Source organism: Molothrus aeneus, chromosome Z (genome assembly GCF_037042795.1).
Source record: "Molothrus aeneus isolate 106 chromosome Z, BPBGC_Maene_1.0, whole genome shotgun sequence".
Classification (NCBI taxonomy): Eukaryota; Metazoa; Chordata; class Aves; order Passeriformes; family Icteridae; genus Molothrus; species Molothrus aeneus.
The window spans coordinates 49,393,306-49,410,797 of NC_089680.1; the positions used below are offsets into that span (position 1 = coordinate 49,393,306).

The 17,492-nt window shown below is 45.6% G+C and overlaps 1 protein-coding gene across 2 annotated transcripts; it reads right to left on the reverse strand.

Moving 5' to 3' along the window:
- Nucleotides 1–861: 861 nt before the first annotated feature.
- Nucleotides 862–13,955, reverse strand: CHRNB3 (cholinergic receptor nicotinic beta 3 subunit). Of its 2 annotated transcripts, none has more exons than XM_066568830.1 (6): nt 13,754–13,955; nt 10,557–10,708; nt 9,463–9,507; nt 4,862–4,971; nt 4,108–4,637; nt 862–2,463 (listed from the first exon to the last, which is right to left on the reverse strand). In XM_066568830.1, exons 1-6 carry the CDS (start codon nt 13,794–13,796, stop codon nt 2,216–2,218), a joined length of 1,128 nt encoding a protein of 375 aa, XP_066424927.1. In that variant the 5' UTR covers nt 13,797–13,955; the 3' UTR covers nt 862–2,215. The 2 variants fall into 2 exon arrangements, with proteins under 2 accessions (XP_066424927.1, XP_066424926.1); XM_066568829.1 differs by having other exon boundaries at nt 2,209–2,463; nt 3,755–4,637.
- Between the last annotated feature and the right edge of the window lie 3,537 nt (nt 13,956–17,492).

The window sequence follows — 17,492 nt, forward strand, 5'->3', positions numbered from 1 at the left end:
GTTGTGTGTTTAGTGGCAGACCTTTGTGGGGAACATGTTGAATGCTTTTGTGGGCCAGCAGCAAAGAGATTTAGAGAAGCTCCGGATCAGGCAGCACAAGGGAATGAGTAGTGACACTACAGATGTAGCAGTACCAGATGCAGCGCTAGGAAGACTCAAGGCCAGAAGCCATACCTGTGAAATTTTCATACATCTCCAACACATGAGCTCTGCTAATCTTCACCAGCATAAACCAGAAAAAGCAGCTTGGCATCAGACACAGACGTGTGAGACAGAGCCATGTGTTGCCTGCAGGTGGGCAACCAAAGTATTGCATGGTGGAGACAGGACCATCTGTCAGATGGACACCTGAGGCAGATTCCCAGGAGAGGAGGTTGTCATCTGTCATGGCTAACAGGCAGCCTCCTGGACACAGTGCCCATTGGGAATACCTATCATTACTGGACCTCAAAAGTCTGGAAACACTGGAAAGAAGAGCTTCCTGGCTCTTTTCCTGCAGATATTTCACAGTACTGTCTAGGGGAACAAATGCACTTTATCCAAAAAGAGAGGAGCAACTCACAGAATGGTCAATGTGTATGTGTTTTACAGTTTTAATGGTCAAGTTTTATGGCAGTATCTTATACTAAGATATCTCTCTATATTTCTCAAACTAAATGAGTTTATTCCAGCAATATAATAACCACATCTGAATGCTTCTTGCTCAAACTCAGAGAGAGATAAAAAGTAATAAGGACTTTCCAAGAACCTGAAAACCCCTTTGTTTGAATACATTTGGGACAAAACTTTTAAAATGGGCTACAGTCTGGCTTTGTTGACAACAAATCAACAGCAAACACCAATGTATGGACACCCCAGGAATCATTTACTAAATACATCTTTATTAATAATAATTGCACAATTGAACATAAGTTTCTGCATTGACAGAACATGATGGGGTTACATTAACTCATGGAAGTCTGATGCCATGCACAATCCAAGCACAAGAACACCTCTATGTATTTTTAACAGTTTCTAACTTCCATCTCTAGAGAGACAGTTTCAAGGCTAGCTAAAATTTTAACACATATGTAGATTGTCAAAAATTGGATCTCCAAATCCCTTGCTAACCCTGAAAATATTTGCAAGTTCTGAATGGGATTTTCTAAAGCACGCCATGTTGGAAAACACTGCCCCAGCAAAAACTGTTCAGGAGTTTCACCTGGGTGTTTTCTGTGACATCTCACTTATTAATACTTTTAATACTCTTAAGAGCTGTTTCTAATCATGCAAAAGGATCCCACAATAAATTAATCAAAGGAGTGAAATTCCAAATTGCCTAGGAAACATGGACAAGCCAACATCTAAAAATGTATCTTCCTGGTGACCAGCCCACCCCATAGCTCTCAAGAGAAGCTCCACTCCTGCAACAACCAAAATTTTCATCTGCCAAAAGAGATGTCTGCAGCTTCCCTCCAGCTGAAGATTTCAGGAATATCACTGTCGCCTTATGGAATAGCACAGCCACCTTTGCTTAGGTGATCTTCCACTTGTGAACAAGCAGGTGAAGGAATAATAGTTTCTAAATGTGGAGCATGGGGAAAACTCCTCACTTTGTCAGCCTTCTGGTACACTACAGAGCAGCAAGCAAAATTGCAAATAATCCTGAAAAGTGGGCAATACCTTGTAGCTTCCTGATGGCTGAGGTGAGAGAAAAGTGTGCATGCCATAAAGGCTGGTAGCAGGTGGGCAGTGGTAGGTTCTGCCCCATCAAGCTAATTCTACAGCAAGGTGAGGCTAGACAGTCAAGGTTTTGAACATCCCATCGAAGAAGAATTTATACTTTTTCTGATGCACATGCTAAGCAATTGCCAGTTCTGACACATACATAACGCATTCTGTAGACACACTGCTTTTTAATTGGAAACACAGACAAACTGAGTAGAGATTTGTGTTCCTACTGTAACTTCTTTTACAATGTAGCATTTGAACTGGCAGATCTGCCTTTTAAATACAATGATTCTGCAACACCTTCTATTTCCAATTTTAACTAATAATCTTGGCTTTTATAGTAATACAACCAAGCTAACAATAAAATAATAACCCAGTTGTGCAATCCCAGTTCACTTTAGGCCTTGGCTGTCCACCAAGCTCTTCTCTGATTTCAGCAAAATCTGTAACTGGTAGAGTTATTATTAAGATTGAAAGCACTACTAATAAATGCCCACTGTTACCATCACTTTCCCTCATTCTTGCTGCTGCTTCCCCTCTTGTACAGCAGAGACCAAGCTCCAACGCACCACCATCCCTTGGCACCATACTTATTGTATGTTACTGAGGGAGTGTTTTCTACAAAGTGTTGTTCAACCACATCCGTAATGCAGGGGTAAAGATGAGAACTGAACCCGTCACTGACACCACCAGAAATAACCACAGGAAGATTCGATCCAGGACTTGAGCTACAAACTTCCAGTCTTGTACAACCTGGGAAGGACAGAGGGAGGATAAACATAAATGGGAACAGTGCCTTGTACCATGTTGATACTGCTACATACATTTCAGCTCCCCAAATCTGGTTTTAAAATTAGACATTTGTAGTATGTGGTAGCCTAATAGAGATCACATTTTCAGCATTCATAGCTGCAAATCACTCAAACCCCCAAAGCAATTCCATGGTTCTACACACATGGTGATGAGACTTCCTCAGCCTGCACAAAAGCTTTTAGTTAAGTGCATATAGGAAAATTTACAGACTTAACCTTGAGGATGGCTTTCCAGTGAACTGGACTTTTTACAGGGAGATCTGCATCTCCTTGTAAATGCCAGGATGAAGCTCTGGCACAGCACTTGGACACAGGCATTGATTCCAGTACAAGCAGTTCGATTTACTTGTGTTTGCTTAAGTGATTTGTTGACTCAGATTGGGTACACTCAGGAAGGGAATTTTGAATGGTGAGTGCTGGCACAACTATGCATACAGAAAAGTGCTATTTATTAAAGTGATTCAAGGAACCTTTTTATTAAAATTATTTCAGCTTCAAACAGGTATTAGTCATGGACAGTATGTGTTCACATACTACATGTTTGATTTACTGTTCTTCTTTCTGCTGTAGTCCTCTCAGCACAGTTTAAAAAGCCCTAGCTCTTGCTAGGAGGATGCTAACAGACGTTTTTTCAAATGCTGTCAGCTGCATTGCTCTACTGTCCTACCCTTGCATGAGATTCATTGTTTGCAAACACAGTAATTTGCTATTTTAAAAGCCAGGAGGCTCATTGAGAGGTGAAGGATAGTAGTTGGGAACTAATCTAAACAGGTGTGAGTGAAAATCTAGAAGACCTTCACTCAAAAATGAGCAACTATGCAGTGCACAGTATGTGTTAGGAGGCCAGGACTGACACCTGGCAAACGCCATAGAGCTTGCCTGTAAGCATAAAAGTTACATTTTTGAGCGTATGAGTTTGGAGGCTTCCAGATTTGTGTTATCCCAAACTTACACAGGACAAAGTTATTCAAATAAACCCAAACCAGGAATTCCTCCAGGAGAGGCTCCTAGAGTCTCTTGCATCTGCAAAGAGCAGGGACTCAGAGAACAATACGCTTCTCCTTGAAGCTATGGGTTGTCTCAAGAAACATTTATCAAGGTCTGAGGAAGAATATGTCTCAGAGGAGAGCAGGAGAAAGAGGCAAAGTGAAAAGCCTGAAGAAAAGGAAAGCACTTGGAAGCCATTGCTGCCAAGGAAAGTGTGATTCCCTCTTTGCCCTCCCTCCACCTACCTGTCTGATGAAATGCTCCTTTTTAACGTGCCTGGAAATATACCGAATGGAGTCTGCTGCCTTTTCCAGAAAGGCAATAACAATTTTTTCTCCGTCTTTTGCTTGCTTGTATTTCTGCTTCCCCAGAAACTTTGATTTCGAGGTGGTTCCCTTTTCTTCAGTCTCTGAGAACGAGTAGCGATCTACATGGGCCCTCATGCAGAGCAGACGAGGCAGCTTCTGGAGAAAGAGCCTTTTGACCCAGGGTGCCATGGGATGGTAAGTTGCTGAGGATCGGTGGTGGACATTGATAACAAACACAGTCACGATGATAGAGAGGGTCACAAAAATCATGATGAAGAGCAGATACTCACCGATCAGAGGGATGACTTTGGAAGAAGAAGGGATTATTTCCTCAATCACTAAAAGGAAAACAGTGAGGGAGACTAGAACTGACGTTGACAATGAAAGCTTTTCACCTTCATCTGAAGGCAGGTAAAACACCAGGACAGTTAGAAAAGACAATCCCAGGCAAGGGATTATTAAGAAAAGAGTGTAAAACAACGGAAGGCGTCTCAACACAAAGGAGTAAGTGACAAATGGGTAAGAGTACAGCCCATCCTTCCTGTTGCCTTTCATACCTTTGGCGTTTAAGATCTCCCACTCCCCATTATCAAAGAAGTCTTTCCTGTCTACATTTTCGTCCACTAAAATCAAGTCCACCATATTGCCATCATATGTCCACGACCCAAACTTCATGGAGCAGTTCTGCCTGTCGAAGGGGAAGAAGGTCACATCCATTGTGCAGGAACTCTTATAACTGGCCGGTGGTGTCCAGGTCACCACTCCATTGTACTTCACTATGGCTTTGGTCATCAGGGATCCCTCAAAACGTCCATCAGCACTGGGAGTTGGACAGGAAGAAACAGTACCAAGTTCAGGACTATGTTTGCCCCAGTCATACCCCATTTGAACTCTGTTTTCTATCCCTCACCTGGAGCACAAGGTGCACAACATTCACACAGCCTAAAGAAGCAGCTTTCTGACAGCACACACAAGCCTCACAGTAGCTGACATGCCTTGCCCAAGCTCTGGCCCAAGCCCAGAGCAAGGAGCCACGCTACTTACTTTTCAAACAAAACGATGTCAGGAAGCCACAGAGACTCAGAGGGGACCCGGATAGCAGTGATCCCACCATATTCATCTGGATTCCAGGAGAGCTTGTGGTCAATCCATTCCTATAACAAAACAGCAGAGTCCTCTGCCCACTCATAAGCAGTGACCTCTTTCCTCACCCCTGCATGTGCCTCAACAGCTGCACACACAGCACAGCAGGCAGAACCTGCTATGAGGCTGCTCAGCTGCAGAGAGGGTGCGAGACAGGCATGGCTGGGAGGCGTTGATCCCCACAGGCACTGCTCCTCCAGACACAGGTGAGACCCAAGAACCCATCCCTAGGCTAGCAACCTCAAAGCCAGCACTCCTGGAGAGCACTTGACTCTCACTTCACTCACCACCCTGCACAGCCCACCTGAGAGTAGTCTAGAATGAAGGAGCCACTTCCTTTTAGTGCAGCAGCTTTCCTTCCCTCTGAGAACCAGCCCAAGCTGGTTTTGGCTGGCACAGACCCCAAGGAAGATCCCATGGACCCTAGGTGATATGGGTACTAGCACTCAAATGACAAAGAGGTGGCCTTAATTCACTTTTCAGTGGAGACCTGGCTTTTTTCAGTAAATGTAATACAACACCTAATATCTGTACACCATCCTTGCAAAAAAAAAAAAATTGGTCTTTAATCAGAAAGATCTGCAGACTGTTGCAGGAAAAATAATATGATGTTATTGTAAAATATTTGGTTACAAAAGCAGGGAGAATCCTCTCCATTTTCATCACGTTGAACTCTAGAATAACTGTGTCTCTTTTTTTGGATTTTCAGATAGGGAGGTCATAACAAAGTGGCTCCAACAACCTGGAGATTTCCACAGAAAGGCAATGGAAAAACAGCTCTCTGATCCTTGTTCATTATTGATGAGGATATTCATTTGCCCACAGAAATAGCAGCAATGTCATACAAAAGCTGTAGGCTGTGGTCAATACCAAGAAGTGGAAGATGAACCAGTTTCCATTAAGCTGCAGCACTAAGAGATCTCCAGGGATGCAGAGGTCTCAGCCTTCACTGGATAATTTCCTTCATGACTTAAGGATGAACCAAAAAAGCAATATTGTCTATTAATTCTCCATATGGTTCCCTTCTTATTTCTTTGACTCCACATGCTTTTCACAGCTATACTAGAGAGATTTGTTATTGTTCAGGTGTGGAAAGAGAGGAGGGGCCATTGTTGCTCATAGCCTCAGAATCAGGGACAGAGTACACCACTTTTAGCATGATCTTTTCTCTGAAGATGATTTTCTAACAGATGTCTCCAGAAGCCTAGGCTGTTAAGTGGTCACAGTCTCACCTATGTCCTGGACACTTCCTGCATAGGTACAACGAGGCTTAGGCTGGAAACATACATCATGCAAGGGGATGGACAGGGCCGAGCAGCAACCAACACAGTCATCTTGTAGCCTCCTAACACAAGAGCAGCAAATACCCTGTGAGCCAGGGTAGAATCATCCCTCTGGAGGTGAACTGGAGCAGCCTCTTGGCCTGGGCGATTTGCTCCATCTGCAATACTCCTCACTTTCTCCCTGCCCTGCATTGATTTCTCTCCCAGCTAAAGTGCTCTTTCGTGTCTGCAAGGCAAATGGTTGTTTCTTCTTACTAGAGCAGAAAATAGGTTGAGTGCAGACTTGGAAGATGAGCAGTTTAAAAGAGGAATCTCCCTGTGGGCTATGCTGACATAAACCATAGCATCAGATGTATAAGGCTCTTTCCTCTCTTCTCCATTTTTTCCAAGCTGCTCCAGACATTGCAATCGCTCTCTCCTTCCTCCAGTTCTACCAAATTTCCATTTCTGTGCTGTCATTGAAGAGTTTAACCCACTGCTAGTGGAACAAAAAACATGAAATTCAGATTCTCGACCCTTGCTAGCAGGGGGTCATAGCTTGCCTGAATCCAGACACTTTCTCAGCAACCACTAAAGGCTCCTCTGAACCTTGTGTGTCAGCCTGCTTGTGTATCAAGTCTCACCATCTTGAGCACCAGGATGTTTCAGGTTAACAAAAAAAGGAAAAGAAAATGCTTGTGTTTGAGGTTTGCTTATCCAAGAAAATTAAGACTCCTGCTGAGAAATTATGAAGGTGATCAGGAGCAATCAGCATGGATTCACTAAAAGTAAATCATGCTTGACCAACCTCATTGCTTTCTATGATTAAGCAACTCCCTGGATGGTCAAGAGAGAGCACTGGATATTGTCTACCTTGATTACAACAAGGCTTTCAACACTGTCTCTCTCAGAACATCCTTGTAGGCAAACTCAGGATGTTTGGACTAGATGAGTGAACAGTGAGGTGGGTTGAGAGCTGGCAGAATGGCAGATCCCAAAGAGCTTGTAATCAGTGCCACAGGGTCAGGTTGGAAGCCTGTCACTGGTGGTGTCCCCCAAGGTTCCATACAGGGCCCAGTGTTGTTTAACTTTGGATGAAGGCACAGATGCCTTCTCAGCATGACACAAAGTTCAGAGGAGTGGTCAATACCCCAGAGGGATGTGCAGCCCTTCAGAAGGACCTTGACAAGCTGGAGGGATGGGAAGAGAAGAAACATCTGAAACTCAACTGAGGCAAGTTCAAGGTCCTGCACCTGGGGAGGAACAACCCCAGGCACCAGCACAGGCTGGGGGTGACCTGCTGGGAAGCAGCTCTGTGGAGAAGGACCTGGGGGTCCTGGTGGACAACAAGCTGTCCATGAGCCAGCAGTGTGTCCTGGGGGCCAAGAAGGCCAATGGGACCCTGGGGTGCATTAGGGAGAGCATTGCCAGCAGGTCAAGGGAGGTGATCCTGTCCCTCTGCTCAGCACATCTGGAGTTCTACTCAGAAGATCTGGTGAGGTAGAGCTGGAGCTCTGTGTCCAATTCTGGGCTCCTCAGGACAGAGAAAACATGGACAAAGCAAGTCCAGCCAGGGGTAACAAAGATGATGAGGGGACTGAATCATCCCTCTTACAAGGAAAAACTGAGGGAGCTGGGCCTACATGAACACACAACTTCCACAGCAGGATACCTGGGTCAGGAACAGGTATTTAGTGCTCAGCCTGAGCTCCTGAGGGCACTTATACATGTGAAAACCACAGCCAGTGCCTCATTTTCCACTCCCCGTGCATTACCTTGGGTCTTGATGCTCTCAGCTCATTAAATGGAGAAGTGGTATTAGAAATGGTAACAACCCCAGAGAGCCCAACTCTGGGAAATCACAGTCCTGAGTTTCCCTGAGCTGCCCTAGCTAAAATCTGAGGATTCCAAACGCTTCTAGAGAAATCAGTGTGTCTACAGTCCACAGGGCTTGGATCTGCAGGTGAAGGTGGGTCCTACAGCCTGCAGGAGAGTGGGTTGGAAAGGGGAGAGGACAGATGAGGGCAGATGAGTTCTGCTGTCTGCCTAAGTGGGTATTCAAAGGGAGCAAAGATGTGGCCTTGTGCACAAAAGGGGCTCTACAACTGCAGGTGTAGAAAAGGTGGGGAAATCGTAATACTGCAGATAATTCAGGGCAGGTTCCCAGCAGTTGTATTTGGACCAGAGAGAAATTTCTCCAGCAAAAGGGGAAAATCCTGTCTTCCCCACAGTGAGGGAAAGGCTGAGCTTCTCCCTCTTCAAGGGAAAGATCATCTTTACATGCAATATCCATATTGGTTTTAGATGTCTTGCTCCAGCCAGAATCTCACACTCACTGCAGCAGTACAGTACCCAGACTGAGACAAAAATTGAGTCACATTTCTCATCCACCAGCCCAGTGACCCCCAAGAACTTTTCCTCATGGCATGATTTCAAGTACAGTTTGTTTTTTATGTCCTCTGCCCAGGATCAGCTGACATCTTTACAGATACTCACAAGGCTGAGAGACTTAAAATAATTGTCACAAGGTCAATAAACTGGTGCAATGTAATCTAAACCAAAAACAGTGTTCTTCAGGAGTGAAGAAGAAAGGAGACCAAACAGTTCAACTTGCACCTTTCCATCATTTGTATAAATCACCATCTGTTCCAGAAGCAATTATGATAGAGAGATCTGATTAATTTGCTACAGCTTTTAATGGGAAAAGGTCTGTGGGGTGTGTGTGTGTGTTTGTGTGTGTGTGTGTGTGTGTGTGTGTGTGTGTGTGTGTGTGTGTGTGTAACATACTGGCCTCTTCTTTCTCTTTACATATGCTGAGGAATGAAGAAATCTATCCGAGGCACCACTCTTGGCTCAGTAGAGTGTCAGTACTCAGGGAGACAGTACTTGTGTGACCTCTAAGTATGAGACAGGATAGTCCCTCAGGGGACATACAACATCCCAGGGATAGCCACTGCAATACCAGCTTCCCTGAAATAAATACTGGCTTGAGCACACAGCTGGGGTGCAGGTCAGGAGAAGAGGGTACCCTATGTCCTAAAGGCCTACTTGCCTGCCTTTCTGTCTCCATACATAGGCTGAAGGGAGAAGAGTGAAGAAAAACTTCAGGTTAGGTATCTTGGTGCTGGCCACTTAGCATCATGGAATGGGATGGATGGCACAGTGGGCAGCAAACTGAGATGGCTACTCAGCTCAGCAGTTTCCATGAGGAAAAGGGAGGTCTGATGTAGTCTAATTTACCTGTTTCAGCCACACGTTGGTTGTCATCAGCTGATTCTTCTCATCCTAGAGTGAGACAGGGAGAGAGGATTGTAATACCAAAGCAGCCATTAGAAACAGACCCCTGTGCCTGCTGAGTCCAACCCTGTGCCAAGATGAGGAGATCCCTATGGTCCTGTTTCCCCATGGGCTTGGGCTCTTCACTCACCACTAAGGGAAAGTGACTGACTTGCTAGGTGCTGTCCCTGCTACCACTGGGAGCCTCTGAAAACTGAGGTCCAGCATTTCACAGGAGCTCAAAGGAATCATATGCCAAAGACCCAGGATGCAGCCAGGGCTCAGAAAGAAAGTGGTATCAGGTTACACATGCTTGTGGGCTCATAGGATGGCTCATCTCCCCACACTGCTCAGCCTGAAGGGAGTTTGGGAAGATACAAGCTGAAACATTGCCCTAAATATGTAAATAAAGCACAAAATTAGAGTGTGTCTTCCACAGCACAAAGGGACGTTACCAGGGGCTGGGGGATGTAAGGAGCACATTGTTGTGTGGGTACCTCTGGGCATTGTGCAAATTCCACCATGCACTGCAGCAGAAAGAGAAGGGAAAATTTCCACAAGGGAATAAACACCGGATTAGCTATGTTGCCTCTAGAGTTTTATCTTAGTGACCAGCTGGGTTAAGACTTGAACTACCTTTGGCATCAATGCTAGCTTGCTTGGAATGAATAACATACAGCCAGGTCTTACTCTTCCTCAGTCCTCTCCTGCAGATGTCTTGTCATTAAATTGCAACATAGATGTCAAGGACTGTCTGGCATGGGTTGTTTGATCAAAACCTTATGGAAATTAGGCCATATTCCCTAAGAACAATAGGGGAAAAAGGACCTTCAGATTTCCTTCAAAACAAATGAGTCCTACAGTCCATGCTGTGGGTGGAGGGGAACAGGGCGGGGAGAAGGTTGTATCACCAGCAGCATTTCATGCTCAGTGTTTTGCTGCCCAACCATCACTGTGCATTTCTTGTGTCAGAAGGCAAAAGCTAATTACACTACCAGTCCTCCCAGGTGGAGGCATAACTAGCTATAAAAGTGGTGTTTTACTAACACAACACTTACCACATCCACAAGCTGTGATATCTTTAACCCAAAAAGGACTTTGATGGTGTCGTTGGAGTTTTCCACAGGGCGGACCCATTTCTGATAGCCTTCAAATAAGTGCTTGAGGAGCGCATCCTCATTTTCAGCAACTGAACTGAAGGCATTCACATCTGGAAGAGAGCAACACAGAGTGGAGGCATTGCCAGAAAGCAGACATAGAGAATGCCATGACCTGAAAAAGTGAGACAGAGCAATGATGTAAGGAAAATTCACCTCTGGGCAGCAAATTGTCTTGTACAGCAAATTCTGCAGGAATTCAGATGCACAGACTCTCAGCAGAACCAGGGCAAGTGAATGGAAAGGCAAGAAAGCCCAAGCCCAACTCACATTAAAAAAAAATGATCAGAGCAGTGATGACTTTGTACCAGGTTTATGTTTTCTATGGACTTTTTGCCAAAGCAAAAAGAGCCCATCAGGCAGCAGTAAGAGCTGGATGATGCAGTCAGAGCTAGATCTGACAGGCAAGCACAGAGATATCATGGCCTGTACCTGCATGACTTGTGACTCCCACAATCACTGACACCATTCTCCCCCTTCCACTTACTACCATGAAGAGGGAAGGGCAGACCATCCATCCTTTCCCAAACTTCAGCCCACTCCCTGTGGTGTTGAGGTTCTGACATGATCTCCATCTCTTCCCTTGTGCACAAACACAGCAAACAAGAGTGAGAAGGATCTTATCTCTCTTCAAAGCTACCATGAAGGAAAAAAGACTGGCCCCACACAACAGGGGTCACACCCAACATTGCTGTGTTAGCAGTCAAAAGGGACCTCACAGGACACTGAGCTTGTGCCTTGACAGTCCCAGGATGAGCAGAACATCTGTGCCTGGATTGCCAAGCATTAGGTTGGGAGGGTCTGCAGGCCCATGGATCTGCAGTGCCAGGATCTGACAGTGGGAGAGCCCTGGAGGGCACAGTCAATATGCTCACATACCATGAGCATCAACGATCAGAGTTAAGGCAGCCCCCAGCAGGGACCCTGTACCACATGGAGAGAAAGGGCAATCAAACACAGCAGCCCTTCCAGAGAGAAAACTGGAGGCAGAGGATCATGCTCTGCCTCTACATGGAGGAAAGGATGTGACCACAGACCACTATCTCTGCCCATGTCCCCTTCCCCAGCAGCTGCTGCCCATCTCCTGAGCATGACAGGCTGTGCAGCCTCCTCCACCTTGGTCAGGGTCTGTCTGAAGCTGCAGACAGGGCTACACCTCACAGCAAGCAACACAGCTGAAGAACTGCCCAAAGCAAAAACTTGATCTCACAACAGAGTTTTCCATGGGACAAAATCATTCTTTAATGCTCTCTGGATTCTCTCAGGATAGCACAAGGTCCAAGCAACACTGTCATCCCCACTTCCAGACACAGCAAGATACCGTTCCTCTTTGAAGGAGCTATAAACTCTGAAACCTAGTGCTTGCACTCACAAAATAACAACTTTACTGTCAGATGTTCTAGCACAAGCTGTGTTTGTCCTCTGTATCTGCAATACTAGTGAGGTGGGGTTGCCAAGCCCTGGGCAGGCAGAGGCTGGCTGATCAGAGGGACCTTTCACACTCATTTCTACCTGTTCCATCCCAGAGCCAGGCATAGCTCATGAAGCTGTCAGCACAGTTTATAGCAGTCCTCTATAGGGCCACACTCTGTCTTGTCACTTTGTCACAAGCCCTTGAGGTCTGCTATTTCCAGAAATGCCCCTTCTGCTTGTTCCAGGGTTTATTCTCATGCCAGAGCTGACCCTAGCTCCTCCACAGCAAATAATGGACAGAGTCTGTGGTCTGTCCTAGGAAACTAGATTGGTTGCCCAAACATGGCAGATGGGTATTGCATCTGCAACCAAAGGAAGAGAAAGAACACATTTCTCCCCCCTCACTACCCACAGCCTCAGAGGTCCAGCCTCTTGACTCTAAGAATCTTTGCAGAGCCTCTATCTCCTAGACATTTCGCTTTCCCTTTAGGAGATTCATAGGGGTGTATGGTTGTTAAAAACAAGAAATTTAACAGAAAAGCCCGTGAATAGAAAAATCCATAACCCCAAAATATGCGCAATCAAAACAAGCTCTTACTGCCAGGATACATCGCTCTGTTTTCATCTGAGTATGACATCCTGCACACATATATGCAGCCACACACCCTTTGTGTCTGTGGGTGTGTATGACTCCCCCGCAAAAGAAAAGAGTGTCATTTCACAGCCCACATCTCACATAAAGTTCAGGTACCTAATGCTCCAAGGGGGTATAGAAGACAGGTGGTAAAGCTGGGTTTGGGGCTAGATATGTTGAATCTCATCTGCTGAGGAAGCCATGAAAAAGTGAAAAATACTTGAGGAGTCTCAAAAGGAAGAAAGTCAGAAGGAAGAAGATTGCTGCCTTTTTAAGAAAGCCTCAGTACTTGCACAAAGACAGTTTAAAAGCAGAAGTTATTAATGAGAAATAAGAAATATCATGTGGGAAAATAGCCTAACAGTTCCTTTGACCAAGCCCCACTTTATGGTTAAGCTAGATAAACCCATGGAGAAAATATTGAACAAAGTAGCACTGCCTTTGAAAAAAAGAAGAGAAGCAGCCATAGGACAGATACATTCCTGAATCTACCATATGATGGACTGAGAGGCAAAAACTGGGGAGCTGCCTGGCAGGTTAACATGCATTCAAGCATTCATGCACTGTCTACCATCTCCCCCCTCCCCCAGTTTCCTGTCTCTCTCCGTGATCTGTCCAAGTAGCAGTTCCCCATGAGTGGAGGACAGGAGCTCTGGGGCAGAAAGTCTGCTAAACAAACATGCAAAACACCCCAATAAGTACAGACAAGACACCTAGCCTTTTATCAGTTTGCCTGAAGCATTTCAGGTTTTCTCTTGGTGACAGAAATTCTCCCTTAATTCCCTTTCGCAGCCAGAAGTCAAGCTTAGGTTTTTTTGTTAATTTCTAGCCAGCAATTGCCCCACCACCAGTTATTAAAACCTAGTTGTCAAACTGACCATGGTTGCAACACAAAGGCAGCAACTGATACAACCCTCTTCTGCTACTCACACGGTGTTTAAGGGAAGCCAGCATTCATTGTATCCCAGAAAGCAGCAGCTAACCGGCCAACAGAAAAAAAACCTGAACAACTGCAGCTCAGCTTGGAAGGAGAAGAAGAAATCACACCTACCTGAGTGGCTCAGACACAGCACAATGAGCACTAGGCAAAGCATGGGCACCACCGTGGCTTTTCCTTTAAATCTGATCTTCTGTTTCCATTAGTAAGCCGGTCTCATCTTTGCAGGGGACTTAAACAATCTAGTTAAAAATCGAAGCAGGCAGTAGAGTCGGCAAGGCAAGGCAGCACCTTCCTAGCCTTATCTTGCCCTCATTATGACGCTTGGCAAATCACACTTCATTGATTTTCAGTCAGCTGTCACATCCCATAAGCCTTAAAAAGGGCTCTGGGTCCTAAACTCTGACTGATCTCCTTGTGGCAGTATTTACATGGATACAAGCACTGCGGTCTAGGAGTATGCGAGAGGAAAGTCTTTTAAGGAGGAAAAATATCTTTTATGCTACTGCTGATTACAGCTGGGGAAAAGAAAAAAAACAGGCCACAGTTCAGAGTCAAAGATAAATCAGATGCCTTAAAGATTATCTATTTGTTCCAGCTGTATCAGTTGTAGAGGCAGACTCCCCACAGACCTAACTTAGCTTATTCCATGCTACATTTGCTGTTCTGGAGCTATAAAATGAATTTGAGGGGCAAAAAAATCCAGTAAGAAGTAAGTGGGAAAACAATGCTGATTTCTAAATTTATATCTCATACACAAAAGATCACAGGCAGCTGCACAGAAGTCCTTGCACAGTACTATCCACTGGCACAGCTTAACACAGAATGCTGCCCCAGAGTCTTGTGTTTAGCAATGGGAGTGAGGATTATTTAGCCAGTTTCTCTGTAGTCAGGCCTCTGTCAGTCCCCCCCCAGTGTTACCTCACACAAGGCTCCTTTCAGAAACCACCAGAAATTGGAAGTAATCACCAGAAATTGCTGATAATCAAAAGGGATGCAGGTTCCTCTTTTCCCATCCCCCTGACACTCCTCTGCTGAAGGATTATCAGGATCTTTGTTTTCTTCTCAAATGAGAGTTAGTTTGGCATATCTCTCGAAAGAGGAGGTTTTCTCCTGAAGTTTTCAAGTTTAAGGAAGAGGCATTCAAAACTCTTTTAGCTTGTCCCCAAACCCAAAACTCCTCCTGCTTTGATTATTTCATACTGGCTATTAAATTGCTTGCTGTCTTTTATATGGAAGCCTGGGGGTATTTTTCAGCAACACAGGGTACACTTCTGGCAGTGGTCCAGATTTTGGTACAGTCACAGGTTTTGTGATTCAGATTTGCCTTATCTAAAATCCTCACAGAGGATTGATAACTGGAAGCTGTAATCTTACCAGATTATTCATCTTGCTGTAATGAAAAATTTGCCATATAAGTGTGGTTCAAAGTCACATTGCAGCTGCAAGTAACATTCTTGTAGTGTCGTATCAACTTATTCATGCTTCTGTGGCCTTGGAGCCTACCGCATCCCCAGCTCTCAGGCAGGCCACTGGCAGCAACTCAGTGAGTTTGCTTTTTCCACTACTCTTCTACACACAAGAAATCTGCAAGGGCCCTTCCTAGCTCCACAGTTTTGCCCCTGGTCACTTGGCAGGACTAGAGGAGCAGCTGGCTTCTTCCGCACCTTTCCTCATCGCAGATGCAGAAAGCCATGCAAAAACGAGAGTGCAACCAAAAAACCATCTTCAAAGTGTACTTTCAACACCAGCTGCTGTAACTTCTCAGTTTCCCTATTAGATCGACACCAGGCACAAGCACACAACTTCTTGAGCTACACAGGAAAGCTCCTTTTTTTTAATGCTGTCTTCAAGAGAAGAGCAGTCATTTGGCTAGAGTGGTGGGGACAGACAGCACCACAGACTGCCACAAAGCTGAGTCTAAACAAAATCATTCTGCCCGACACAAATTTTTCTGCAACAAGGTTACCACTTTAAAATGCTCTCTGCAGATTATCCCATACTTTCCAACACGTTTGTGGTCCTGTACAAGACTCAGCACCCTCAGATCATCCATCCTTTAGCCTCATGACTGCAAGCCCCAGCCTTTGCCTATTGATACCTCTGATTGTAGTTACTGCCTGAGATTGCATTCAGGCATTGCTCTGGTAGGCAATATGAGAGACACTTGTTTCTCACAGGGCTTTAACATGCTGCCTTGTGGCAATGGAGTTAATTTATTATCTGCCTACAGGAGTAGGCTTTTTGCTACTACATGATAGTTGCTTAGAGGGAAGTATGAAGTATGGTTGCATTACCGTTGCCCCCACCCACTGCCTAGACAGTGACAAGAGGTAAGGACGAGGTTTGCCAGGTCATTGGCTTCCAGAGTTACCAGACAGCCAGAGGAGAGTATTAGAGACAGAAATTCTGTTTGCCTGTTGTTTTCTGTTGACAAGTCTTCATGCAGCCCTGCACTCCAACATTTTGGAAGGGGAGGTAGGCATGAATACTCCCATTTTGCCAAACGGGCCATGAAGCATAAGGTGCATCTATTCTGAGATAGCAAATTAATTCTTGGGCAGAACTCTGCTTGTGGCAGTAGCTGAGTAGCTATTCTCTATTGAGAAAATGTCTTTGCTTTTCCACAGTTTTCATGGGATTTGTAACTAATATGAGGCTGCAATTCCAGGCTGCAAAGAGCCATGCACAGCCTAGACACAAGCAACACTGGAGCTGGGCATCACTCTCTAGGCAGCAAAAATGCCAAGAAAAAGAGAAATCTACCTAGAGGCACAAATCCATCTGTTTGAGCACACATGGTTAATACTAGCAGCAACTGAAAACTCAAGGTTATGATGGACAGTCCTAAGCCATGTTACCTGAAGGCACCATGCAGTCAAGCATGGAAAACAGATTCCAGGGAAAGGTGACAGTGCTGTCTGGCAATCAGAGGGTGGGAAACCGGATTAAAGTGAGAAGGATGGTGAAGGGGAAGGACATAGATGGGAGATGCTCTGAACCAGAATTCTGAGACTTTGTTTCAAAAACCCAGAGCCAAAGCAGAGTTTGCTGCACCCCTAGGTTTGTCAGCTCCAGGCAGGAGAAAAGAGAGATAAGGTAGCACTATGGAAGAAGAGACACCTTTTAGGTAGACGTGTCTTCTCCTTCCCAAACACATCTCATTTCCTGGTCCATGTAGGTGACATGCCAGAAGCCAAGGAAGGCCCACCTTGTGATGTCCTGGAAGCTCCCAAGGGAGGACTGAATCCATCTTGTCATGAACACTTGTCCATAGGAGGTGAGGGAGAGTTTCTGGAGAAAAAATGGGGTGGGAAAGGGCAGAATTCCTGGAATCTCATCTTTGCCCTTACACTTCTCAGGTTCTTTCTAATCTCAGTTCTGGCCAGCAGCAGACACCTCTCTTCACCCAGCAGCTTCTCAAAACGTGTGCTTTCACTGGGCAAAAACAGAGCTGGTCTTAGCAGCTCACCAGGTTTTTTTGCAGCACCAAACATTTCCACGTGCCAGATGGAACAGTTTGGAGCCAACGGTCAACCTGTCCATACATACTGTCCACTCTTCTCCAGCTTCCTGTCCCTGCAAACGCCCTCCTTCTTGCTCATGGCTTGCTTGCCGGCCCCACCAAGCAAACCCCAACGCAGCCCTCCCTGCTGCCCTTTTCCCCTCTAATCCATCCCTCCTCCTCCACACACCCTTTTCTACCGCAGCTCCTCAGCACAGTCGCCACTTTCCTCCTCCGCCTGGCCCTCCGCCTTTTCCCCCCTCGCTTTCCCCCCTCAGGCCGAGCGGAGGTGCTCTGGCCCGCTCCAGCCTTCCCGCGGCGCCGTGGCCGCAGTCCCAGCTCCCCGCT

Coding starts and splice junctions, on each gene's coding strand:
- CHRNB3 (XM_066568829.1), bottom strand. CDS start 13,796: ATGCTTTGCCTAGTGCTCATTGTGCTGTGTCTGAGCCACTCAG. Junction 10,709..13,753: donor GCTGTGTCTGAGCCACTCAG/GTAGGTGTGATT, acceptor GCTCTCTTCCAG/ATGTGAATGCCTTCAGTTCA. Junction 9,508..10,556: donor TATCACAGCTTGTGGATGTG/GTAAGTGTTGTG, acceptor GTCTCACTCTAG/GATGAGAAGAATCAGCTGAT.